The 26,925-nt window shown below is 56.9% G+C and overlaps 1 protein-coding gene across 1 annotated transcript in view; it reads right to left on the bottom strand.

Moving 5' to 3' along the window:
• PRKCZ (protein kinase C zeta) overlaps positions 1-26,925 on the bottom strand; it is a 96,009-nt gene that overhangs the window by 27,700 nt on the left and 41,384 nt on the right. Inside the window, exons 5-6 of the mRNA XM_042996387.1 lie at positions 5,202-5,287; positions 523-654 (exon numbers count right to left, since the gene is read on the bottom strand). Coding sequence (XP_042852321.1) covers positions 523-654; positions 5,202-5,287 — 218 coding nt within the window. The remainder of the gene's footprint in view (positions 1-522; positions 655-5,201; positions 5,288-26,925) is intronic.

Genomic DNA, 26,925 nt, shown 5'->3' with positions numbered 1-26,925 from the left:
CTACGGGACCCCACATCCCAGGGCTCAGCAACATCGGGGTGCGACAAGGTCTGGACTCTGCTCTTGTCCCATCAGGGGTGACGGCCAGAGGCCCAGGAGCACAAGCGAGCCTGGACGCTCAGTAAGGAAACGAACAGCATCTCAAAGGGCTGGGAGCTCCGACTCCAGGATCGCGGGCTGGCGGTGAGGGTCACACGGCGCAGGTCCTGGCGTGCTGAGCGTCATGGCGCTTTCCCCTCTGCTCTGCTCGAGAGCTGCTTCATGCCTGGGGTCCACACAAGCCTTCCCTGCCCCGCACCTTCGTGCCAGAGTGGCAGCGGGCACCGGAGGCCCCCCGCCACGAGTGCTAGGGGTCACAGGGCTCGGAAGAGGGGCCCCGTCCCAGCCCCTCCTCTTGCCTCGCTGGCGGCAGGACCCTATTTGGACAGAGGGGGACTGAGGGCCGCCAGGGTCAGCGTGGGCAGTGGGCTCGAGGCTGCCCCCCCCCGCGGGCCCCCGGGGCCCAATCTGGGCCACACTCACCATATGCCTTTTGCAGGTCAGCGGGACGAGCACGTGGCAGCGTTTATGGACCAGCAGCTTGCAGTTGATGCATCTGTAGCCCTGCCCCGCGAGGCCCCATATCCTCTCGCTGCACCGGCCGCAGTACGCTCTCTGCAAGGACAGCGGCCGTCACGCCGAGGGCCTGGGCGCCCCTGAGGCCCGCGCCTCACTGCAGGGGACCCAGCTCAGCACTGGGGCACGCTGCACCTTCCCTGATGTCCCGAACGATGATGGGAGCTAGACAAGAGGTGGCCCAACCAGTGGGTCACGTCAGGCACCAGGCTCTGCCCAAGCTCCGGGCCCCCTGCTTGGGTCCGTTCCCAGGCTGGGGGAACCATGGGGTCCCGCTCCGGCAGGGGTGACAAGACCCCTCCCCGGGCAAGGCCCCCGTTGCTTGCAGGGACCGGAGGGGATTCCAGCCCTTGCCGGGTCGTGTGCCGAACAGGGTGGCGCCCCGTCTGGTGCAGTGACCCAGGCTGAGGGGGGCGCGGGGGGCATCCACACACCTCCCCCGCACGGCCACAGAGAGACTAACTCTGCCCGGCATTACGTGTCGTGTGTTGGCTGCTAGGGGCAGCCTGCGATTGCTTGGGTTTTTGGTAGTTTTAAAGATTTTTCCGCGGTCAATCTTCGTTCTTCAAGCTCTAAGTAGCTGAAATTAATGGCAATCGTCAGCTGGTTTGGTGATGTTTTCCTCACGTTGGGCTATTGAAAGGGCACGAAGATGAGTGTGTTCAGAAACCCGGTCACACGCGTGGCCGCACGTCTGCCGGGTTCCCGCGACCGTCTTTCCTGGCTTGAACTCCTTGGCAGGCTTTAGCCTCTTTTGCCGTTTTTAACAAATTCCCTTCTTTTGAGAGAGTCTCTGCTCCTGGAGACAACCGTGAAGGACCACACTGTACTATAGTTCATTCACGACGGCTGATGGAATCCTCTGATGGGTGGACTCGGGCGGGGGCCGGGGGGGGGGGGGGCGGATCGGGGTGACACGGACAGGCCGTGGGCCTGTGCTCAGGGCCACGGGCACAAGAAGCCGACTCCTCACCAGCGAAGCACCCAGCTCGGAAACCAGGGCCTGAGGGGGCTGGTCCTGGCACACAGGTGCCCCAACCACGTTTGCTAAGGTTAAGCAAACACACACTCACACACCCCGCGTCACTTTTAACTCCGGAAACAGGAAAGAGAAGAATTTATTCCGAGTCCTCCGTGTTGCCTAAAGCGTCTGTCCCACGAGCTGGCAGGCACAGAGGGTGGGCCCGGCGGGGAATGGCCTGGACGGGGCGCAGTGGACGGCCGCGGGGGCCACGGTCTCAAGCCGGGTAAAAGCCCAGCTTCGCATTCAAAGGAGGAGCTTCAGGTATGAAGATGGGTTTCACTCTCTTCTGCGCGTGTCTGTCAAACACCATTTATGAAGCCATGAAACAAAAGCACCTTCTTACGTAACCCACCAACACGAGCAGCCTTCCCATTGTCACCCCTGAACAACCTAATCTGCAACGCTTGGCTCGCGGATAGGGGCAAACTCACAGCCGACCGGTGCCTTTGCGAGGTAACACATTCCTTCCCAGAGGTGAGCAGGGGCCGGGCCGGGCCAGCCGCTGACCAGCAGCGGCATGCCCTCACTTGTCCGGAGAGGCTATCGCACGTTGGCAAGGGCTCTTGATCTCAGACCTGTGTTTGACTGGTTAACACTTCAGGAGACATCATGAAGAAATAAATCAAAACCTAACCCCCGAGCCACGATTCTCTGAAATTCACATGAATTAATAAGTTAATGGGGTAAAAACATTTTAAGTCTCCTTACACACCACCGAACCTGGCCCTTGCTCGGATTTCGCATCATCCTTTCTAGTTTTGGGCCATATTGAGCTCATCTGAGGTCGGAGACTTTGGTCTGGGTTTCTGCTGCTTCTTGCGGGGTGGGAAAGGCGGCTCCCGCCAGGCCCCAGACCTGCTCTTCTCGCGGCCTGACGGTTCAGCCAGTGGTAACTCCAATCCCTCGTCCAGGGGCAGGCCAATGAGGACCACCACCTGTCTTTTCCAAATAAAGTTTTACTGGAACAGGCCCTCACTCGTTTGTCGACCCACTGCCTGTGGCTAGTATACTATGACGGGGCGGTGGCTGCAACAGAGGCCTTGTGGCCCAGCGAGTCTAAGGTATCTACTCTCCGGCCCTCAACATGGATTTAACAGGAATTGCTTGCTAACCCCCGTTCTAGTCGCTGGGACCAAGAAGCTTAGGAGAAATCCTCGACGGGCATTTGCCAGAGATGCTCACGCCCCGGGGCTTCCCAGGGCGGGACTCTGACCATCAGTCGCATCCTGCAGAGGGGGCCTCGCCCTCGTGCCCCCCCATCCATGCCGCCCGTGTCTCCTGCTCCAGGACAGAGGTTTTCATTTCTTCTCCAGAAACTCGCTGGATCTCTCCCTTTGATTCACCAATGGAACCTTTTCTCATTGTTCTAGAAGAAACGTCATGTCGAAGGCAAATAACGATCCAGGCAGGTGCCTCGGGAAGATGGCCGGCGGTGTGACTGAGTTCACTCACTTTCCGCCCTTGGCCCTTGAGTTGCCGAGGAGGACGGAGGAAATGACCTCCGGGGGCTTTTCGCCTGCAGGTCTTGCTGATTCCTGTAGAACAAAGCGCGGGGCTCTGCAAACATCCTTTCAAGTGACAGGTGGAGTTGAAGTGCACAGCCCTGTGATTAACACGGTGAACGGCACGGAGCCAGCCGCCAGGGCTCAGGCAACGGGACGTCGAGCCAAGGACAGTCAGGCGGGAAACCAAAATTGTCAACAAATTGCGCACACATCTGCCTCCTCATCTGTGAACGACCAAATGATCTGAGTCGAGGGTCTTCGGACAGGCTCCCTTCTCCCTCCCCGTGTGTGGGGAAACCCACTCTGGGGCTCTGGGGACAGCTGAACATGTATAACAGGGTGGGAACGGGGAGGGGCAGGAGGGGCAGGCAGGGGAAAGCAGAGTCAGGGTCTGCACCCTGCAATCAGAGAAATGGGGTTTTCTCCTAAAATCTGCAGGGGGGCGGGGGACAAGCCGGGCCCCGGCCTGTCTTGCTGGCTGGGTGGGCTTCGTCTTGGACCGGTGAGTCAGCTGTGATGAAGAAACGGTGTTTCACCAGCAGTCAACATGGGGGAGCGGGACTCCTAGAACCTTCTGTGATATCCCGAAAGGTGGCTGGTCCCGTCTGGCCGAGACCCCTCTCTGTCCAGAACCAAGCTGGTGCCCAGATGTGCAGAAAGAGAAGCCTCCTGGCCGCAAAGCTGGCTGGTAAAATAAACACGGGGAGGGGGCGGCAGGTGCTTCGCACCCTGGGAGTTGGGATGTTTCCATTTCTTCACAAAAGTTCCCGTCCACACCCAGTCAGTCGGCCCAGGGATGTGACAAGCGTCCATTATTCATGCACCCACACCTCTGTCCTCAGGCACTGGCTTGCTGGTGATGCCTAACCTCCCCCAAGACACCCCACATTCCTTGGAGCCTGTGCTCTCCCACCACCCACCTCGGTTCCCAGGGTCTTTCTCATTCCTCACAGACGTGCCCCATTCTTCTTGGTCCCTACACAGTGCCCTGGGTCTCCCCTGGCTGACCTTCCTCCAATCATCGGGGAACCCACGTTCAGAGTCCCAGTGACCAGAGCACTGCACCCAGTGGGGGGCAGCAGGTGCATATGTGACGGGGGCACAGAGGAGGAGCTGGATAGTCGTCCAAGCCAAGAGACAGAAAGTAAGACAGAGCACGTGCTCTGAGAGCATGGGGGCGAGCGCACCGGGCACAGCACTCAGCACGTGCAAAGGCCCTCAGGTGAGCACGCGTGTGGCTGCTGGAGCGGGCTGAATGGTGTCCCCGAATTCACGTCCCCTTACAACCTCCAAATGAGGCCTCATTTTGAAAAAGAATTTCTGTAGAGGTACTTAGTTAAAATGAAGTCATAGTCGATCAGGTGGGGGCTAATCCCGACGGACGTCCTTACGAGAGAAGAGAGGCCACGTGAGGACAGAACAGACATCGGACTGCAGCAGCCACAAACCCAGGACCGCCACAGCCCCCGGGAGCTGGAAAAGGCTGGACGGATGGTCCACTAGAGCCATCAGAGGGAGCAGAGCCCTGCCCACGCCGCGGCTTGGGGCCTGTGGCTCCGCAACTGGGAGAGAAGGACTTGCTGCTTTAAGCCCCGTCTGTGGCGCGGGGATCCGGCGGCCCCGGGACGTGAAGGGCCTTGGCCAGTGAGGCACCTGCAGGCACCCCCTGCCCCCTCCCCCACTGTGAAGCGGACCAACCACAAAGCCACACAAACCACATCATTCCTGGAGAATGTGACAGCGTCCTGAAGAGGAACGATGGAAACGAAGGGCTGGGCAGCGGGCCCACCTGGGTGGCAGACGTGGGCCGTGAGGGGACCCCGGGCACACAGGAGGTCCTCGCGGCCAAGAGCACGCGCTGCGGCTGGTGTCATCCCAGCAGAGCAACGCCGAGATGCACAGACTGCATCCGTCAAACAGCCACCACGTGCAGAAAAGGCCTGACCAGAGCCTCACCACGGCTCATTTCTGGAACCCGCTGGCACGGCCTCCGCGGCCCCGCCCACTCTCCGCGGAAGGGTCCTGCTCAGGCCGGGCCCCGCGTCGGCGGCACTCACCCTGTTAAAGCGCTTGGCCTGGAAGAGGTGGCCGTTGGCGCGGTGCAGCTTTCTCCATCTTCTGGCTCCGCGGCGGTAGACGGACTCTAGGGAGGATAGAAGACGGGTAAAGGACAGCCCCGCGGCCACCAGCGCCCCCCCCACACGAGGACAGGAGCCCGGTGGCCGTCAGCCCGCGGTGACGGCCGCTCCGTCCAGGGGCTGGCGCGACGGTGTGCCCGGCGGCCACCCTGGCAGGGAGGACAGCAGCCGGGCGGCCCCCGAGAGGGTCCGGCCAGAACGTCACTGGAGGCCAGCCCACTTCCAAGCCCTCCTCCTTGTTTTCCTTTCCACCCTCCTTCCTCCGGGCGCAGAAACCAGGCCCCCTGTTCCACACTGGGATGTGGTTCAGAGGGGCCGTGAGCTCACGTCTCACCATCCACAGAGGGGCTGCGGCTGCCACGTGGAGTCCACGGTCAGCCAGAAACACAGCATTCGGCCGGGCGACCTGCCCACCCGGACACACAAGACCCCCTCCCGGTGTCCCCGGGCTGACACATCTCGGGGCAGAGGTGGGGCAGACAGGCCGGGCGCTCGTGCTGAGTCGAGCGTTACCCAACACGTCGCTTTCAAAACACACGTTCAATAATGTAAACTTGTAAGAAGGACACTGCTGATCAAAAATGCCAGAGCCAGTTGGGGAACTAGAACCGTTGGTTTTATTCTTCCCTAAAAATGCTCATAACTCGCTCCTTCCAAACACTCTGAGGCAAACGCTGGTACAAACAAAACACTCAGGATACAACGGGAAGCTTTGTGCTTTTATAAAGTTCCGCAGTGAAAGCCACTTTCATGAGCCGTGGAAGTGCCACGAATATACACCGATGTGGAAACTGTAACGGAATGTTTTTAAAACAAGCAAATTAGCAGCTCTGGCTGGACGGCCACTCGGAGCCTGCCTCCCTCCCTTTAAGCGGGAGACCAAGAAACAAGAAGTCGGATTCCTCTGCGGCAGGAGCCCCACAGCCGGCGGGCAGCTGGGGCTTTGGCAGAGGCCCACGCGCTGCCCAAGGACCCCTCAAAGGTTTCCCGCCACAGGCTCTCAGCAATTCCCGGACAAGAGCAGGGCCTGGAGGGAGGTGGCACCAGCCTCCACCTTCCTGCTCTCCCCCTGCGAGTTCACACCTGGGCTTCAGGCCTGGAGTCCACAGGAGGCAGTACCACCCTCAGTCTATGTGTCCCTTGCCCTTAAGGAGTCCCCGGTGACCTCCAGGGCCTTTGCCCAGCTGACAAGGCGTGCCCTACCAGACCCAGCCCTTCCAGGCCACCTGCCTTGGTTTGAGGGATGCCTGGCTGGCGGCGGGTCGGTGCTGATGTCCACAGGTCTGGCTGTCCCCACGCATGGTGATCACATCCCCTGACCCTCCCTGGATGTGGCATTCACAACCCCCAGGTGTCCTGAAGAGAGAAAGCACTGAGTGACAGACACAGACCAGGGGACACAGAGATACAGAGGGAACTGAGCTGGCCTGATGGGGACACACCAGCACCAACACTCTGGGTTTCTTGATTCCGGCCCACTTGCCACACGGAAAATATGCCCTAAAATATGTCTAAAAATATGCCCAACTGGATATCCTTCAAATTTGGTTAAAGTCGGCCAAAATAAGACACACGAAGATGTCCTAGCAGAGGCCAAGGGGCATTAGGGAATGCACAGCAGGCAGGCACACTCACCGAGGGGACAAGACCAAGGGCTGCACGTGGCCCGCATAGGCCTCACTCCACACACAGCTCTGTCCCCTCAAAAGACTAGAACTTACACGAGGAGCAAAACGACAACAAATTCTATAAGGAAACGTAGGAGAAGATCTTACTAATATGAAGGCGAGAAAAACTCTGAAAACACAAAAGGCAGTAGAAAAAGGAGCAAGTGCACCTGAGTGCATCAAAACAAGCACGGATGTTCAGCCAGAGGCCACCAGGGAAGCCAAAGAGAATCAGCACACACACGTGGTGAGGCTTCGTGACTTAGGATGCACACACAAGTTCCATAAGTTAACAAAGGAAAAACATGAACAAAAGACAAGAACAGGCATTCCACAGAAGACAGACAGTGAATGAAAATGACCAGAAGCCCCACCTCGTGAGTAATCAGGGAAACCCAAAGGCACCTCGGTATCCTCGATGCCTGAGCGCTGGGCCCAGGTTAATCTCCCACAACCCTGACGTACAGCAACCTAGAAGCTGCTTATTCTCCGAGAGGGGGGGATAACATAGCACCGATATTTGTGGGGAGGAACATTTGCTTCCTCCATGACCTAGCGATTGCATTACTCCTTGATCAAAGCCTGAGAGAAACTGTCGCACACGAGCTGGGGGACATTCAAGCACGTCTGAAGATGCCCAGGGTCACAGACAAGAGGATGGTAAGTGGACGCGGTGAGCGTGCGGCTGCACCACAGAGACCCGACTGGCGGTAACACCTGACTTGAGCCACCCGCAGCATGACAGATACATCTTCGAAAATCAAACTACCTAAAAAGTCAATAGAAAATGATATATTGATACATATATCAATATATCAATGGCTTTAAGAAACGGTGCCACTCTTACACAACCACAAAATAGACAAAATCAACAACAAATTGTTTTAGGATCCATAATCACGAGATGAAATTGTTCTACTAAGTGAAAGACCAATGCCAAGTTCAGGACAGTGTGGCCTCCGGGCGACAGGTCACGGGGGTGGGTACGGGTTAAGCTCTATCCTGGCTGGAGGCTATGGGCACAGCAATTTACAATCTCAGACTTGGGAGGAACGGTGCAGACCGCAGGCAGGCCCGGTGCCCCTCTGCTTGACATCGGACGAGTGTGTGGAGCCTTCGTTACCGCCAACGAGCTGACGCGTCAACTAAGGCACACGCTCTGCCCCGCTAACTTTTCCCTGACGCGCTGGTTCTGGCCCAGACAACACCCTCAATCCCACACGGCATGTCATCCTTCCACGGACCCGCTGGTGGTGGTGGTTTCTCAGCCGGCCCTGGTTTTCGCGACCTTGCTGGCCTTGAGGAGCGCGGTCAGACTCGGGTGCCCGCCTGGGGGATTAGCCTGGGGCTTCTCTCACGACTGGATTGGGATTAGCACTTCCTTAACTTCTGAACCAAACTGAGAGCCTTTCCTGGAAAACCCAAATTCCCACAGTGGCAAACACCAAACAAAGCGCCCAACGCTTTCGAAGCTGAGTCTTTACTGGAATGTTCCCCAAGTGCGGGGCCGGACGCAGCCGGATGGAACCCGCTCTGCCCTCCTGAGCCCCTGATCTCAGAGGTGACGATGGAGGCTGTGGGGGCCCAACGGTCCCCTCCCCTCGGAGCCCACGGCCACCGACCTCACGGGCCACCGGCTCGGGCAACGGTCGCGTTCGCAGGTCCCGGGTTTCTGCCCGGAAAGTCACGGCCCTTATTCCCGATCCGAAGTGACAGGCACGGTTCACAAAGGAAGAAAAGAGCACGTGTCCTCGGAGAGCACGTGCGTGCAGAGGCGCGGCTGCTCGGGGGAGAACACGGGCCCCGCGCCCCCACGGCTCGACCACCTCGTCCCCCTGATCCCAGTGCCCGTGGAGCCCGCCCACAGACGCGTGGGGGGCCCGCGCGAGGCACGTGGAGCTCGCCCACAGTCCTGGTGGCCCCCAGGGTCCCGTCTCGGCTGTGCGGTCAGGGCCGAGCTCCGGGCTCGGGGTGTGCCCTCCGGGGCCCGTCCTGGGCGCCGCAGACGTGGCATCGCGGCAAAGCTGGGCCAGCTCCGGGCGGCGCTGGGCCCGCGTGGGCTGCCCCCACCCCCCACCTCAACTCCAACCCTCGGAGGAAGGGCTGCTCGCCTTTGAAATTCTATAATTAGGAGGCTGTGGGGAATTTTAACGAGCTCGGTTTCTATGGCAATCGAGCGTCTGGAGGGCGCCGACGAGAACGGCCGAGGAGCCGAGAGATGCGCCCTGCGCCCGCAGACCCAGGGCATGGCGTGGGCCGTGCCGAATGTCCTGGCCCCTCTCGTCCCCGGGCAGCGGACCGCGGCCCCGCGCGGCGCCTCGGAACCGGGTGCGAGTGGCCGCACCACGTGGCACACGTCAGGGCACAGTGACCGGATGGCCCGATGCCCCCGGGGAGGGGGTCCCACGTTGGTGACGAGGCCCCAGGCGAGGCCGAGGTGGCTTCGGGCCGCGGGGTGGGAGGTGGCGTGAGGTCGACACCGGGGTCTCGGGGCAGAAGGGGCGCTGCTCCGTCAGGGAGAGCGACCTCCCCCGCGCCCCGGCTCTGTGCCCCCGAGGGCGGGGACCGCCGGGCTTGGTCTGTGACACAGAACAGCAATGACAAAGAGCATGTTTTGGGCTAAGACGTCTGAGATGCCCTGGTCGCTCGGTCATCCAGGACTGTGTGCAGAGCTGGTGTGAGGGGACGGAGGCGGGGGGCCGGCGGCCCTGCCGGGCCGTTCTCTGCGCCACATCGCCCGGCCGGCATCTGGGCTCACAGGACACCCCCCCCAGGTCACATCCCACTGAAAGGCTCCTACTGCGTCCTTCACGTGACCTTGTGTAATAGCAGCTTGGGGGTTCGGGCAGGATGTCAGCCCGGCTGTGGGGAAACTGGGGCTGCTGCACAGTCTGGAAGGTTCTGAGGGACGAACACACGGTCACCGTGCCAGGGGCTGGGGCCGCGGGGTGGGACAGGCACAGGACACAGACCTCGTGCACCTGAGGGGTGTCCCCGATCACAAGGCTGCCTCTCAGCATCTCCTTCCAGCTCGAGGTGTGGGTCAGAGGGTGCTGAGCCGTGGAAGGTGGGCGAGGAACCACAGGGACAGACGTGACCATGGGAAAGGTCTTGGGACCACACAGCCGGGAACCACGTGATGAGGGAGGTGAGTGGCCTTCTCGGGTCACGTGAGCCGCAGTCCTTGTCCCCGCGGGAAGTGTCGTACCTGCCTGGCTTCTACCTGCACGGCAGGGGCCACCTCCTCCCCACAAGGATGCAGCACAGGACACGGCCTTGTGACAACAACACCACGAAAGGTCTAGGTAAGTACACGGAAAACACAGGTGCTTGACTGGCCCGCACAGGAGCGAAGCCGCTGCCCGCATCTCCTCATCCCTGCAAGCAGTCGGCACCCTCGGGGGGCACTAGGGACACACACAAAGAGGACAGAAGACTGTCCTCCTGGAGCTGACGGCAAATGATGATAAACACCATGAATATTTAAACCAGGGGACGAGGGGACGCGGAGGGGACAGCTGGGCAGTGACGTGCCATGGGGGGCGGCCCAGTAATCATGGGGTCAGCCCTCAGGACGGGTACCCGGACGTGCCCCGGGGCAAGGCTTCCTGGCCCATGGTGTGTGTGAGGCACTTGTCATCGTAAGTCCTGGGTGCCCTCGCTGGGAGCACACGGGCACGGGGCCACCCCAAACCTTGTCATTGTGCAGGCGGGGAAGGGCGCTGACGAAAACAGAGCAGGGCGACCCCCAGTGATGTCCTGGGTCCCGGGCAGTCACATGACCGAAATGGCCCGACCAGGCTGCCGAGAGGGACTCCCCTCCCCAGGGCAGGAGCACCAGGCCGGGTCACCACTGGCTGGGTGAACATGACGGGGACAGCAGACAGCATCCACACGCCAGGAGGCCACAGGAGGCAGGAGTGAGCCGGGTTCGACCGGGCCCACGCGGGCACCCCCCGCTCTGGGCACTGCCCCCCGGTTCCAAGCAACCCGCGGCCACACCCGCTGGCAGACCCTGGTTTTAAAGCTTAAATTGCGTGAGGGCCGCACAGCAGAGCCTCTCCAGCAGGGGGAGTGGGGACGCACTCGGGCTGGGCCGCCAGCATCTGCCAGCATGACATCCCTGCCATCCCCTCTCCCCATGGCCAGGACAGCAGGGAAGAGAAAGCCGGGTCACCGAGGAGGGGATGGGGAGGCGCTGCCGTGTCAGTGGCCGGGGCAGGGGACGCAAAGCGCTCCTCCTCCAGAGGGAAAGGCGCCGCGGACAGACGCAAGCGACCGGGACACGCAGGACGCCCGCTTCGGAACCGATCTCTGATTGGCTCTAAGGACCCAGTGAGGTGCACGCACGTCAACCACGGTGATGGAGCACCCGTGGGGGCGCAACCCCTTTACCGCCGGGAGGACAGGGTCGCGGGCCGCCGAGGGGTCCTCACAGCCGCCCTTCCTCACCGAACACCATCCACGTCCGTGAAGAAGACCAATCCTAAGAGGTGTTTTGAGCGAGAGGAGTTATAACAGTTCAACTTTCGAATAATTTTATCACAAATATCTTAATGTTTGGTGGTACAAATCAGCGTTTAATGAAACAGCTGACCGAGGGGTCCCTGGGTGGTTCAGTCGGTTAAGCGTCCGACTTCGGCTCGGGTCATGATCTCATAGTCCGTTGAGTTCGAGCCCCGCGTCGGGCTCTGTGCTGACAGCTCAGAGCCCGGAGCCTGCTTCAGATTCGGTGTCTCCCCCTCGCTCTGCCTTGCCTCTGTTCGTGCTCTCTCTCTCAAAAATAAAAAAAATAATAAAAAAAGAAATGGCTGAGCGAAATTTCTGAAAGAGTCTATGGAAAGATGTATACCAACTTGCAAGTAACCTACTGCAAATACACTCATGCGGAATGCAACTCTTCCCTGTGTGGGGGTTTTCCTCTGTGGATTCACTTTTACAAGCTGCTCACAGCTGCCCGGCGCCCCCATGGCTGCAGCAGGACCAGCCGCCCCTCCCACGACACCTCCCTGGTGTCGTGGGAGGGGCGGCTGGTCCTGCTGAGCCAGGCTCACCAGGGAAGCGGCAGCTCCAACCAGGAGAACGGGCACCGCGGACGGGCACCTGAGTCCAATCCTGCCGCCAAAATCAAACCACGACAGCAGGAAAAGCACCATGGAAAGTGCCAGGGCCTCACAGTCAGACACATGAGCAGATGAGACGATGCCAGGAGGAGCGCTGTGTCACCAGGGCCACCTTGTGTCCTCAGGGTTTTTTTTCAGTGTTTATTTATTTATTTTGAGAGAGAGTACGGGGGTGGAGGGGCGGAGGGGAGGGCGGGGAGAATCCCAAGCAGGCTCCGCACCGTCAGCGCGGAGCTCTAACTCACGCACCGTAAGATCCTGACCTGAGCTGAAATCCAGAGTCAGACGCTTAACCGACTGAGCCCCCCAGGCGCCCCGTCAGGCTGCTTGGTGAGTCCCTGGAGGCCAAACAGAAAGGCCTGCAGCTCCTGGGTAGCCATCAGGAGACAGAAGCCGGGGCTCAGCGTGCCCAGGAAAACCCAAGCCTAAGGAAGGGGCGCAGCCAGCCTGGACTCCTGTGACACAACACCAGAGACGAGGGGGTGGGGAGCAGCCAACAGTGACTCTCGGTCTGGAGGGTGGAGGTCTGGGCAGGATCAAGGCGCAGGTGCGGCGGTCCCCGAGAGGCCTCCTCCTGGCCCGAGGACGTTCTCGCTGTGTGTTCACAGCAGAGACAGCTGTTGGGCTCTCAGAAGGGCAATGACCCCATCATAAGCGCCCCGCCCCGTGACCTCAACTATCACCTCCCCGAGACCTCATTTCCAAACACCATCGCGTTAGGGGTTAGGGCTTCCGTATAGTTTGCGGGGACACATTCGGTCCCTGACATTCTGCCCCAGTCCCCCCAAGTCTGTGTTCTTCTCACATGCAAAGGACACTCGTGCCACCCCACCGACCTCAGGCCTCAACTCATCCCAGCATCAGTTCTTGCCGTCCACGGTCTCGTCTCCATGAGGCACAGGTGAGACTCTAGGTACGATTCACCCGGAGACAAGACTCCCGTCCAGCTGGGGACCTGTGACTCCAAAACAAGACGTGTGCTTCCAAAATACAATGTGGGGACGGGCCTGGGATGGCCGTTCCCGCTCCAAAAGGGAGAGACAGGAAGGAAGGAAAAGGTGCTGGGGCCCGAGCGCGCCCACAACTTAGCAAGGCAAGTCCCATTAGATCTTAAGGCTGGAGAATAAGCCCTTCTGGGCCGATGCTTTGACCTCAGGCCCACTGGGGCGGCATCGTGGCTCTGCCCTGCGAGGCCCCCTCGAGACCCTGCAAAGAAGGGAGCCTGCAACCAGCCTGCAACCAACCTTCGGGGCATCCAGTGGTTCCCGAGCTGCACAAGTTCAAGGCCAGAGGCCAAGAGGCCAAGCAAAAAGCAGCTGCTAAAAGAAAAAAACAAAACCCAAAAGACAGCCCAGGTAGACATTTTGGCCGGCTCTTGGCACTGGGGAGACAAGAGCTGGAGACTGGGGTTCTGCTAACCCCCGGACCTTCTGGGTTGACATTACTGAGAGACATATATGCAAAAGGGGCAATGGGCCAGCCTGAGCTGAATCAAGGTGATTTGCCCAAACTCCGTCTGCCAAAATAAAATTTAATTATCTCATGAGGAAAATAACATCATTCAGAGTGCCTACCTAGTTTTTCAAACACAATATCTGATATTCAACCAAAAATTACCAGGCAGGCCAAGAAAGAGAAGCATACTGAATAGTCTACAGAAATAGACTCAGGTGATTCAGACATTCAAATGTATTTAAAAAGATTAGATGAGAGAATTTCACCATCAAATGAGACCCAGAGAAAAAGAAGCCCTAAAAAATCCTAGGATTTCAGAAATTTAAAAGCAAAAAAGAGTAATTGATGTTAATAATTCAGGAGAAAGATTTAAAAGCAGATTATACCAAATAAGACACATCAGTAGAGAATATCCAGATTGAAGCACAGAAGGTAAAGAAAACCAGGATGGAAAAAAAAAAAAATACAGAAAAGAGCATAAGAGACAAATGGGATATAGTGAAAAAATGTGGGTATGCAGTCCTGAGGGAAGAAGGCGGAGTGAATGGGGCAGCAGTTGAAAAGATACTGGCTGACATTTTTCAAAAGGACAAAAGACATTATACCCTAGATCCAAAAAGCTCTATAACCTCAGTTGGGATAAATTCAATACTTCCCTCTCGTTCACAGGGCTGCTGAAATAGAAGAACAAAGACCACTTTAAAAGCAGCCAGGAAGAAAAAGAGAGAGAAAGAGAGAGAGAAGCATCACCTTCAAGGGAACAAGACTGACAGGTGACTTCCCGAAAGAAACAACGTACTCAAAGTGCTGGGAGTCCCCTGACTGCCGACACTCGTGCACCCAGTGGGAAACAGCCCTCCAAAATGAACGCAAAACACATCTTTGCACAAACAAAACCAACTAATTATCAGCAAATCTGTGCTAACAGAAATACTAAAGGGGATATTTCAAACAGAAGAAAAATGGTCTCAGACATAAACATGATCAGGCAGGAAGAAATCAAGCACATCAGAAGGTTATAGAAACAGGTAAATATGAATGAGCACCATTTAAAACAATTATTAATGGGGCGCCTGGGTGGCTCAGTAGGTGAAGCGTCCAACTTCGGCTCAGGTCATGATCTCACGGTTTGTGAGTTCGAGCCCTGCATTGGGCCCTGTGCTGACAGCTCAGAGACTGGAGCCTGCTTCGGATTCTGTGTCTCCCTCTCTCTCTGCCCCTCCCCCACTCGCACTCTCTCTCTGTCTCTCAAAAATGACTAAACGTTAAAAAAAATTTAAAACAATTATTAATGATGATTTCTGGGGTTTAAAATATATGTGATATCCACATGCATGACAATAATAGCATAGAAATTGATAGGGGTTAAATATAACTGAAGTGTTCTAAGGTTCTTGCCTTACCTGGGAAATAGTACAAGTATTTAATTTAAGGTACATTCCAAGAACATGTTTTGTAATTTCTAAGGCAGCCAGAATATTTAAAAAATGTATTTTTTGAAGTATTTCTAAACAAAGCTAATAAAGGGGGGAGAGTTCGGAATACTAACACTTGACTGAACCTAGGGCAAGCAAGAAAGGAAGGTGAGAAAGAAACAGATGGGTAGGTTGTAAAATGAATAGTAAGGTGGCAGATTTAAACTGTAACATTTCAGTATCACATTAAATGTAATTGGACTAAATGCTTCAATTAAAAGACATGGACTGTCAGCCTACACGAAAAGCAACTTCTGCTAGTACAACCTGTTTTCAAAATATGATACAGAAGAGTTGAAAGTAAAAGGACACCTCGTAAACACTATGTTCTCCTCCCCCTTGGCATATACAGCTGCTAGTATAGTTATGTTGATGTTGGACAAAGGAAACTCGCAGGCTAACGGTATTTTTCATCTTAAAAATTTAAAGATGGTAAAAGTATCAATCCGAAAAGCAGATATCATGATCCTAAATTTGTATGCACCCAATATGACACAAAACACATGATGAAAAACTCACAAAATTAAGAAGAGAAAGACAAACCCAATAATTTAATAATATCTATAGATATTAAAGATATTTTAAAACATAATAAAGCTATGAACTTTCAATAAATCTTTAGACATTTCGAAGTCCTTCAAAACATGACTAAAGATGAGAGAAGAAATACAAAATTTCAATATTTGATTTCTATTTTAAAAATTAAACAGCTTTTAAAACTTTCCCACAAAGAAGACTCCAGGTTCATAGAGCTTTACTGGTGAATCCTTCCAAATAATTAAGTTAGGACTAATATCATTTTACATAAAATGTGCGTAAGAATTAAAAAAAAAAAACATTTAATTTTATAAGGCCAAACTACCTCGGTGTTAAATTCTGATGATAACGTTACAAAAAAGGAGAATAATAGGCCAGTCTCTGTCACAAATAAGGTTGCAAAAACACCAAACAAAATGTTAGCAAAGTGAATCCAGCAAACTATAGAAAAGGTAAGCATCACAATCAAACGGATCGCATAAAGGAAGTGCAGGGGTGGGTGACGTTCAAGTCAATCAGTTAATTTGCCTTATTAATAGAAAAAAAGAGAAAAGTATGTCAAGAGACAAAGGAAGCATTTGATAAAATCCAACACAATTCGGGACAAAAACTCGACTAGGAATAAGATGGAACCACTTTAATTTGATGGTGGGGATTTTCAGAAGGAAAAAAATCCCTTCACAAACATCCTTAATGGTGAAATTTTGCAAGCTTTCCCCAGATCAGGAGCAAGAGGCTGCTGGTTGTCACCACTTCTGTTCCACATCGTTTGGAAAGGTAAACACGGCCAGTGCCAGAAGGCAACAGGTGCAGGGTTGGGGAGATGGAAATAAAAGTTATTCCCTGACAGAATGATTGTCTAGGAAATCGAAAGGTGTCTGCAGATGAAGTGCCAGCATTAATGTGTGAATTTATCATATTCACAAGGTCGCTGGAAAAAAGTCAACGTGAAGCAACTAACTGCATTTCTCAATACATTTCTATCAACAAATAAGTTTTATGGAGAACTATAAAAGTAACATCACTTAACATGAAGTTAAATACCAGTGAAGTGCTCTACAAACAACGTGCAGGGCTGCTGGACAAAAGGCAATGACCTTGACCGTCCTCCTCCTCGGCCACACCACAGACCTGCCATCCGTCAGAATCACCTCCGGGGACTGGACCACAAGTACTTCTGTGCCCGCACCCCATGCCCACACCCAGCCCTCCCCCTGCCCCAGATGCCAGCCCAACCCCTCAACATTCCGCGTCTAATCTAAGAGGCCCAAAACTGGAAGCACCACTATTGTGCGTGCCCCCAAGGGACACACAGACCTGCAAGACGCGCCCGGGCCTCAGGGATGCCAGCAGTAAGAGGCCTGCCCTCCAGCTGCGGGAGCACAAGGAGGGGTCTGCCCCAGCTCATCTATGAGAAAACCAATGGTGGTCCTCCCCTCTTGGGTGGAAATTTGCAAACCTCGAGGGACAGATGGCTGGATGGTGGCCGGATGCACATAGGTGCCAAATTTTTGTAAATTCTGTGTCTGAGGATCAAATCGTAAGGAAGAAAGGTTTTGGGGAAAGGACCTGGACCCCCTTGAACAGGAGCTCAGAGAGGGTCTGGCAAGGGTGGGCTTTGTCCCAGGCAGAGCCGAGGTTGACACAGTGGCTTAAGGGAGTCCAAGGCTGAAGTGTGAGTGTCCCCAGAATCCTGCCAACACGCTGGCGCCTCTCTTACCCACCCCATGCACACTTACTGCCACCTGAGCGCCGGCATGAAAACAGTCCACATCTCATAACCCGAGGTACAGTGTGAATATGCCCAGAATCTGCCCTTGGGAGTCGGCGGGGTGGGCGCGCATGTGCTCTCCCGGTTTGCGTGACAATGACAGGTGTGGCACCCTGAGGAGAGGACCCGCATGGCCACGTCCGAACAGGTGCTTGTACCCCCAGCCCTGTGGGGCTCCACTCCCCACCTACACAGTCTGCCCCCAGTTCCCGTCGGGCCCAGCCCTCCCCATCCCCGTAGGGCAGGGGGTGGGGGGTTGGCCAGTGAAGGGTTTGTGAAGGACCAAGGGCATCCAGGGGACAGTGGAACCTCGGAGTCAGGCCAGAGGCTTTGTTTGTTCCCCGAAGATGTGACCCAATAGACGGGAGGCTAGGAAGTCACCTGACCGGGGGTGGAGCCCCTCCCAGGAAGCTGGTGCTGCGGAGAGAAGCCGATCTCTGTGCCTGGGCCCATCTGCTTCCTGTTCTTGGTCACTCCTGGGAGCCCCGAATAAAACGCCCTGTCCCGAAGGTCCCTGGCCTCTTCCTGGGCTACCCTGGCAGCAAACCCACACTCCCCCCGCACCCCAGCAGGTGACCGAGCCCACCAACCCTGCCTCTGGACATTTTGGACTCACCCTCACCCCACCATCTCCGGCCTGCCCTGGTCAGCTGCCGGACATCAGGCTGCCGGCACCAGCAAGATCAAGTCTCAGGGACGCACTTGGCCCGCAGGCCTGTGTCAGGACGTCCCCGAAGCCGGCCTGAGTGTGAGCCGACATCAACCATCAAGGTCACTGCTGTCACCTCCCCTTCCCTCCGACTCACATTCCAGGGGATCGGCTCCGTGCGGCTGGCACCTGCCGGCCACCTGGGGTTGCTCAGTGCAGGTGTTGTGATTGGCGTGTTTCAATCCATTACTACCTTGGATCAGAAGAAGCCAGATAGGAGGAAGGGGTAGGTATCATGGACTCCACTCCACAGAAGCCAGCGGAGGCCACCCAAGGCCAAGGGTCCCCTAGGGATAGCTAGAGCTGGCTCTCAGGCTCCCACTCCAGGAACCCCACCTGTGGGGACAGAAATCCCCACTTACAGGCCTGGAAGCTTCCATGTTCGGCTGAACGACAGCCCCCAGAGACGTCCCCATCCTAGTCCCTGGAAACTGTACGTCACCTTACAAGGCAAATGGGACTTTGCTGCTGTGATCAAGTTAAGGGCCCTGAGATGGAGACAATGGGTCGGCCCAATGTCATCAAAGGTTCCTGTAAGAAGGGGTGGGGGGGTGGGGGTGAGAGAGATGACGGCAGCGTGCAGGGTGTGCCCCTCACTTGCCTCAGACCCTGGCGTCCTGTCTGCACCAATCACGTTTGTTCCAGAGACCCAGCATGGGGTCACGCTCAGGGGGCCTCAACTCAGGGGACACCCCATCTCACCACGGTCACCAAAGCCACCGCCAATTCCCTCACCTCCTCTGTTCAAGCCGTCACGAATGCCGGGGACACAACAGTGGTCTGCCAAGACCGGGAACCCAGAGGTGACGACAACATGGCCCCAGCTCCAGGGACCCAGAGGCGGTAAGAACATGGCTTGGCCTCCAGGAGCCACCAAGGTCAGTGCCTGGTCCCAGGGATGGGAGACCCCCTAACCTGAGGTACGTGGAAAGCACAGAGGTAGGCGGGGCCAGGCAGGCTTCCCGGAGGAGGGAACATTTGCACTGAGTTCTAAGGATGAGGTGAAGAGAAGATCGGACGAAGGGCGGGCTCGGCACAGGCTTCCGCCAGGCCCAGGAGGACCACGGGCCCCGCAAGGGATCCGCAGGAACTCACGGGAGGGGTCTACCTTGATCCCTTTTTCTCTGAAGCGCTACTTAAAGTACGGCTCTCCCGCTGTCTCAGGTCCGCCGTCACGGAAGGACAGCTCCATGCGGGCACGGGAGGGCCCGACGGCGGGAGTCAGCAGCACCAAGCATAACCACACAGGCACCCATCACGTGACCCACTGCCAGGAATCGCTCCCAGGGAAGCCCCTGAAGGAGCAACGCGGGTGTGGTGTCTGCGTAAGGATCCTGCTGCGGGCGAACCCCAAGACCCACGGGCGAACGGCGCCCATCCACGCGGGTGTTCGGTGCTGCTCCAGGGAGGAGTGGCCGCTGGTCAGGGGAGGGTCTCCAGGACTCGCTGCAGGAGGGCGAGGCCATCTGCCACGGGACTCACACCCACCACCCACTGGTGAGCAGCTGACCAGGGCATGTGTGGCCACACCGTGGAGCGCTACGCGGCAGGAGAAAGGAGCCCACACACACACACACGCACACACACACACACACACACACCTCCCTGGGTGAGTCCCCAGACGCTGTGCTGAGTGCCGACACCAGTCCCAAAGGACCGCACACTGAGCACATACTCACCAAACACCAGAATTACGGAGATGGAGAACAGGTGTGCGGTTGGCAGGGGTTAGGGATGGTGGGGCGGGGCAGGGGGCCCAGAAGAACAGCCCCGGGGGGACCCCGGTGCAGACGGAACGTTCGGCACACGCGATAAACGACACGGACCGCACACGCATCCACACGCGTGATAAACCGCGAGGTACGTGCCTTATTGATTAGAGTTCTGATTCAAAAGCAAGCCCTCTTTTAAAAAACTGAGGCAGTTTGGGAATTGGAATAGTATTTACCAATTTGGCGATACTAAAACGTGACATTAAAGGTCTTTCTGTGTCGGTGAGACAACGCTATTACGGGATGCTTGTCTTTTAGAGATGTCTGCTGCAATGTGGAAGCTAGATGTCCGGGATTTGGGCTGGGAAAGGGTGGGGCACTGGCTGGCCAGCGGTCACTGGTGGAGCTGTCTTCAGTACACAATTCTACTTTTGTAGATGTTTGGAATTTCTCATGACAATTTTCTTTAAAAAAAACAAACAAGAAACTCATTTCCATTTTTCGGCTCTGGCACCCACTCTGAGTCGGAGCCCGGGTCTCTCCAAAGCCAGCTCTCGGGGAAGAAGGCTCTGTGATCATGAGAATCAGAGGTCGGTAGGGCCACTGAGTCAGCTGGGGGGCAGGGGGCTCGAGCCTCCGGAACAAGTCAGGTGCAAATGAGGCCACGGAGGGCCAGAGCAAGAGCTCCCCTCCCACGGAGGGCCCCCCCGGGGCTCGTCCCAGCACGCTGTCCACCCTGCAGGAAGGACTCTTGTCCCAGGACTACTAAACATCTCAAAGAAATCCTCCCGAAGTCGTCCGATCATGGCCCCCAGAGCAGCACCGAGAAAGGACCCTGGGGGGCCCTCAGGCTCCTCTTCGAAGCTCTTAGCCACGTGACTGCCTCACCCCAAACCCACTTCACCTGGACATTTAAAAAGACCTCACGGGACACTGGAACAACAGCTTGCTGCCCTCACTTCACTCTCAGACCAGCCGGAGGGAAACGAGCCTGTTGTCAGCAGTGAGCCCCCCACATGCTCACGACCACCTCCCCACACCTCCGGCCCCTTTGGGGCTCGCGTCTGCCGATGCCCTGTGTCCCCGGCCATCTCTGGGCTTGGAGGACCACACGGGACAAGCACAGACACGGTGCCGGAGCCAGTGGGCAGGGTCGGTGTGGCCGTGACACAAGTGTATGTGCCTTTGAAGCCCCCCGACAGGAGACCCCAGGTGCAGAGGGCGCTGGCGCTGTGACGAAAAGGAATGACCTTCCCCACGAACAGAGTGTCCCAGCGTCCGCTCGAACAGCACCACCACTCTGGAGGTACCGTGGGGCCGCGGGGGAGCACAGATAAGCCAGAGGCCAATGGGGTGCCGTCCCGGATGCGGGTGGACCCCGTCGCTGAAAACAATGGCTGGATGCCGCCGGACGGTCAACAGGGGCCGTGCGGGAGGGGTAAACCTTGTAATCCTGTGCGCCCCTCCCCCGGAGACCTGCCCACGTCCACCTGCCCACGTTCCTCCCTCCACGCTCACTTCCCGCTCCCACCCATTCACAGGGGAACCACCCCCAGCCCTCCCAGGTTCCGCCAATGTTGTGCCAGTGCCGGACTCCTGCCCCTTCTCCCTAACCCTCTCCTGGGCAGCAGTGGGCCCATTTGCTTCCTACATCATAGGTCCAATCACGTCCAATCCCGTGGCTCCCACCTCTCAGTGGCACCTCCCCTCCCCTCACCCCCAGTCACCCCTGTTCCTCTGCGCTCCTGCCTCACCTCCTCCCACCTGGGCAAAGCTGGCTCCCTCTGTGCGTGGAGGCAGCCCCCACCCCTCCCCGCAGCCCTCCAGCCATCGTGTGTCTCCATGTGCCTGCGGGCTCGCCTGTCCCGGCTTCTCTCCCCAGAGGTCTGCGGGCTCACCTGTCCAATCTTTCTCTCCCCGCCAGGACACAAACTCCGTGTGGACATGTGGCGTCATCCCAGGCCCTGAACCAGAGGCGGCCACCATGGGGCCTGCGCACAGTGACCGAGTCCACTGTCTTCCCTGTCCCTCCAGGGCAAGGGCCCCGCGTCCAGGGCCACCGTCCTCTGCGGGGCTAGAGATCCTAAGAGTCCGGCCCCAGTTTTGATGTTCAGCTGCGGATGCTGTAAGCCCCACCTTCTCCTCCCTTCTGCCCACATCTGGCCAAGCCGATGAGGAGCCCCAGGAGCACAGGTGCGCACATGGCCACGCTGACCACGTCCCGCCAGACCACCATTTACTTCGCTGTGCCGGCCCTCGCTTGTAACCGGAAGTTTCCTGAGCACGGGAATCACATTCCCATTTCCATTCTCACCATGGGCCTCAGTAAGTGTGCGTTAAACAGACAAATGGCTGCGGACTTTCCACTACTTACACCTCGCCTCATTCTAAAAGAGACCGGAGAAAGCCAGCTGTAGCTCTATCCACTGAGAAAGGCCTAGAATGGTCACGATATTAAAAATTTATTTATCACATTGATGTGATTTGAATTCAAGAGGCGGTTAGATAGGGCGCTGGGAGTAACCAGCCCCAGGCTAGGGAGGCAACTGTGTTCGCAGAGCGCCCTGGCACATGTGGGGGTGGCCGGGGGTCAGGAAACAAGTTCCTGCGGGCACCTCCTTCACACCTTGTCTTCCTTGAAGAGAAGCTTTGCGCCTGCCCAGAGAAGAAAACATCACAAGAAAAAGAGGGGAGGGTCCCGTGATCCCCTGGTGGGGCCACTTACGGGTTATCTGCCCCCATGGTTGGCCATTGCATTTGCTTCTGGACCCCCAGTGAGGTGGGGGGGGGGCTGTATTTTTAGACTTCTCTTCTACAAAGTTGAAATAAAGAAAAAAAAGACAAAGTTTCTAGGAATCTATGGTTGACCCACACAAGCAAAAACAGAACAAAAACTTGCAAGCAGGACTTGCAAAGCCCACAGAAGACTCTGGGGGAGAAATACAAATTAAAACAAAACAAAACTTCAGGCAGAGCTAAGGGACGGGTCCGGGGTGGGGCTGGAGTCGGGGTCAAGGCAAGGACTGGATCCAGACCACCCACCCACTCTGGCCTGAAACCCCGCCAGGCATCAGGGCCCCCTCAGAAGTTAGGCTCCCCCACCGGCCGGGACAGGAAGAGTGGCTGTTCTACGTCTGGTAACGTGAAAAGACGGAAAGGAAATTGCACTGTTTTTCCAGCCCTTATCCTCAACCCTTTCTGGTGCAAAGGGCCCTGGAATCATTCCTGATGCACCATCAGTGTGCCGGGCCTGTTATGTATCCACTACGCGTCTGTTTTAAGGTCTGGATTTACCAGGCACCTGTCACAGATGCAGTTCTGCTACAGAGCCATCACCCAGGTGACCCTTGAACACACCCTGGTTGGGGGTGCCGACCCCACCGCACAGACAAAAATCCACGTAGAGCAGTAACAGCCTACTACGGACCAGGAGGCCTTATCGATAACATCAATAGTCGATTGACACACATTTTTTGCGTTACCGTAATACAGTATCGCAGCACCACAACAGCATTACAGTAGGCTGTACTGTACTCTTAGAATAAAGGAAGCTGGAGAAGAGGAAATGTTGCAAAAATCGTACGGAAAACATTTACAGCCACGCACCGTATGGACAACAAGCATGTGTAAGCGGATCCGTGCAGTTCAAACCCATGTTGTTCAGGAGTCCTCTGCGTACCTACTCCGCGTCCGTGGTACGCACGTCTCCACTGTGTACCTGTTACACGTCTTTGCATCTGTCACACGTGTGTTTCTGCTGTGTCGCACATCTCCTCTCTCGAGACGCATCCCCTGTGTGTCCACCGCTTAAGTGCCTCTGATCTGTTTGTCTTACGTACCTGCCCTACGCCTGTCGCATACGGAACAGGTGTCTCCTGTGTGTGGCAGGTGCTGACGTCCTCGGTTTTCCAGGCCGGACTGCAGGGCCGGCCAGAGGGTGGCGCTGTCTGGACTCAGGTCAGTTCTGTGTCTCTAAAGTCTGCCCGGTCCTTAACCTCCAAGTAGCAGCAACAGACAGGAGAGCAACACAGCAGGCAGGAATGCGCGTGCATGCACACACACACACACATACACACACACACACCCGGGCGGGGGGGCCGGGGGGGGCTGGCTGAGGCTCAGATGTGCATCTGCGGGCACACCTCTCCCTTCCTGGGGCCTGTTCTAGTGGGTGAGGGACAAGAGGAACCCCGACCGCTGCCAGCACAGAGCACGGTGTGGCCCCTCACACCAGCCCCACCTGCCAGCCTAACGGGCAGGCAGTCCTACCAAGAGGGAGAAACCGAGGCACGAGGAACCTGAAGTCTTTGCTCTGGGTCCCACACCCAGTGGCCAAGAGGCCAAGTGCACCTGAATTGCCTGGCTCATGGTCACAACAGCTGAGCTCGAACGAACGAACGAACGAACGAAACAAACCCAAACTAAAAAGAAAACAAGTACATTAGCATCGGAGCCTCCCCACTGAAGGTCATCCCTGGGCTTTTATAACAAGGTCGAAGGAGAGAAAGGGGGTGGGGGCGTCAGCAAGTGCACAGGGGATCCAGGGTCCCACACAGAAGAGTGAGGGTGGAGGGTGCCCCCCAGCATCCCCCCAGTTAGAGGACTTAGCCAGTGCATTTATTTAGATTCTCAAATTCTGTGTGAGATTCAAAACAGCTTTAGTAATTAAACACACAAAAGGGGCCTGTTTCTCCTAGAAATTAAGCCTTCTGAAAGGTTTTAAGAAACTACTGTGGGAAAGCTCAGGGTTGTCAAAACTAAAACCAGAAGGGGGCACAGGTGGATTTCGATATTGCCAGAGGGACTCCAGGGTCAGAAAGTAGCACCCCCCCCCCCCCCGCCACCCTGCGAGGGGCCAGGCCAGTCCCAGAGGAGCCCCTCAGGATCCCTGCACAAAAAATCATTTTATTTTTTTATTTTTTATTAAAAAAAAAATTTTTTTTTAACGTTTATTTTTGACAGAGAGAGACAGAGCATGAGCAGGGGAGGGGCAGAGGGAGAGGGGGACACAGAATCTGAAACAGGCTCCAGGCTCTGAGCTGTCAGCACAGAGCCCGACGCGGGGCTCGAACTCACGGACTATGAGATCATGACCTGAGCCGAAGTCGGACGCTTAACCGACTGAGCCACCCAGGCGCCCCAAGCATCATTTTAACAAAATAAAGTAACTATTTCCTCATAGTCCTGCTTACTTTAGAAAGGCAGCCGTCAGGAAGCAAGGCAACCCACCGGAGCCCCCAGCCTCCAGGAAGTGAGCCCCATACCCCCCACCCCGCCCACCCGAAGTGCGAGATTGTGTACCAAAACGACAAAGTAAAAGTGTGATCCTTTACCTGATGGAAATTCTAGCAAGACCAAAACCTCCCTCCAAAGAAGTGTCCCCGCCACAGGAGCCTCTGCAGAACCTCCCACCCCGCCTCCCCTCAATGAGGCGGGCCTCGACGGCCCCTGACGGCCACCAGCCTGTGTGGCCGTGTCGGTGTGCAGTGCGGTGCTGGCCCGTCTGTGCACTGGGTCATCCAAGCTGATGGAGTTCTCACCCCGTGCTGGTCACACCAGAGTGGGAAACTGAGGCAAGGAAAGGCCACGTGACACCCACTGGCCACCGAGAGACGAGGGAGGTGCCTGGAGAGAGGCTGCCCACCCCGGCCCCGCCTGGGATCCCCTCCTTATCGGGGAGCAGTCTGACCAGGGCACCTGCCTCCTGGGTGCGGCCCCAGTTTTCCTTGAGGTGAGTGGAGGCAGTGGGGGCACGAGAGGTCAGCTGGGGTGTGCCCTCAACACACACACTGGGCAGCCGGTCCTCAGGGCGGCAGAGGAGAGGGCAGTGCTAAGGGCGGACCGCCGGTGTGCCTGTTCCTCCTTCGTCCCGTCCCCCATCCCCCTACATTCACCCCAAACGGCCGCCCGGGATCCTGAGCTGGGAGGAGGTCCAAGAGCCCGCAAAGAGCCCGTGGGCTCCCCATCACTGGTGTCCGGGCGAGGCTGTAATCAGAGAGGGAGGGGTGAGGCGTTCAGATCCAGAGACAGAACCCTGGGGGCAAAACCCAGACCTCGGAGACAAGAAGGAAGGGGCAGCCAGTCGGGGCCACCGGAGGCAGGGACAGGGAGGAGAGGTCCCGGCTGGCAGCTGGTGACCGTCAGGTGAACAGGGGACAAGACGAGATGCGCCAGCACAAAAGTTGCTGCCTCTGTGGAATCTTCGCGACCGCAGATGGTTTCCCCTGACGCACACGGTTTTCCACGTGGCACATTTAGAAATAACTTTAGCAAAACAACCTCTACCGCTGCAAGACGGAATCGAACCGAGGGAGGCTGCACTGTGGGTCACAGGGAGGAGCGGGCGGGTCGGCCAGGGGAGGGGAAGGTCTCCGCTTCGCCTCTGGGCTGGGGTGCAAAGACTGAGCGGCGCCGTGTTGCGAAGACACGGGGACAGTTAACAGTCGACAGGGATGGGGTCCGGTTCAACGAGCTGGCTCAACACCGGTGCCCCCGTCACCCCGGGACAGGGCTCGTCAGCACGGGGTGCTCCACACCGAGCGGCGCCTTCCCCCACAGTAAGGCATCCCCGTCTTACTTTTGTCACCTTGAAAATGTATCTCAAGACTTTTCTGCTCCTTGCAAGTCCGTTTCAGCCAGACACGGACAATGCATGTCCAACCTAATGAGAAGAGGAAGCAGGTCACGCCCAGGTTTGTCGCGTTGACTCCTTACGGGCTCGAGAAATGCAGCGGCAGCAAATCAGTCACCAGGGACCCTGTGCAGCTCCCCCAGCGTCGCCTCCCACGGCTGCTCTGCCAACAGGGCCTTTGCACATGCTATGCCCCTACGCCTGCAGGCCGCCCCCCACTCCTTCCCCGGAGCGTCACCGCAGGGGCCAGGCTTCTGCGGGCCGTCCTGGGTGCGTGGGCCGGCCGACCCCACCCAATGTCTCCGTGTTGGCTCCGCCGTGGCGGCCACTTACCCTAATTATAACGTAGAACTTTAAATTACCTGTTTCTGCATGTTTGCTCACTAACAAGGGGGGATTAGCAGTGCATCCTGCAGGTCACTGCTCTCCCAGCGTCTCCCCAGCCCTGGCACGCAGGGACGGCCACTAATGTGCATGCAAAGCACACACGAATGAACTACTGAATGAACGAGCGAATGAATGAATGACAGGGCCCTGGGAGGGGGCCTTTCCAGAATGCCGTG

Source organism: Panthera tigris, chromosome C1, assembly GCF_018350195.1.
Source record: "Panthera tigris isolate Pti1 chromosome C1, P.tigris_Pti1_mat1.1, whole genome shotgun sequence".
NCBI lineage: Eukaryota > Metazoa > Chordata > Mammalia > Carnivora > Felidae > Panthera > Panthera tigris.
This window is presented reverse-complemented; position numbering and strand designations above follow the sequence as displayed.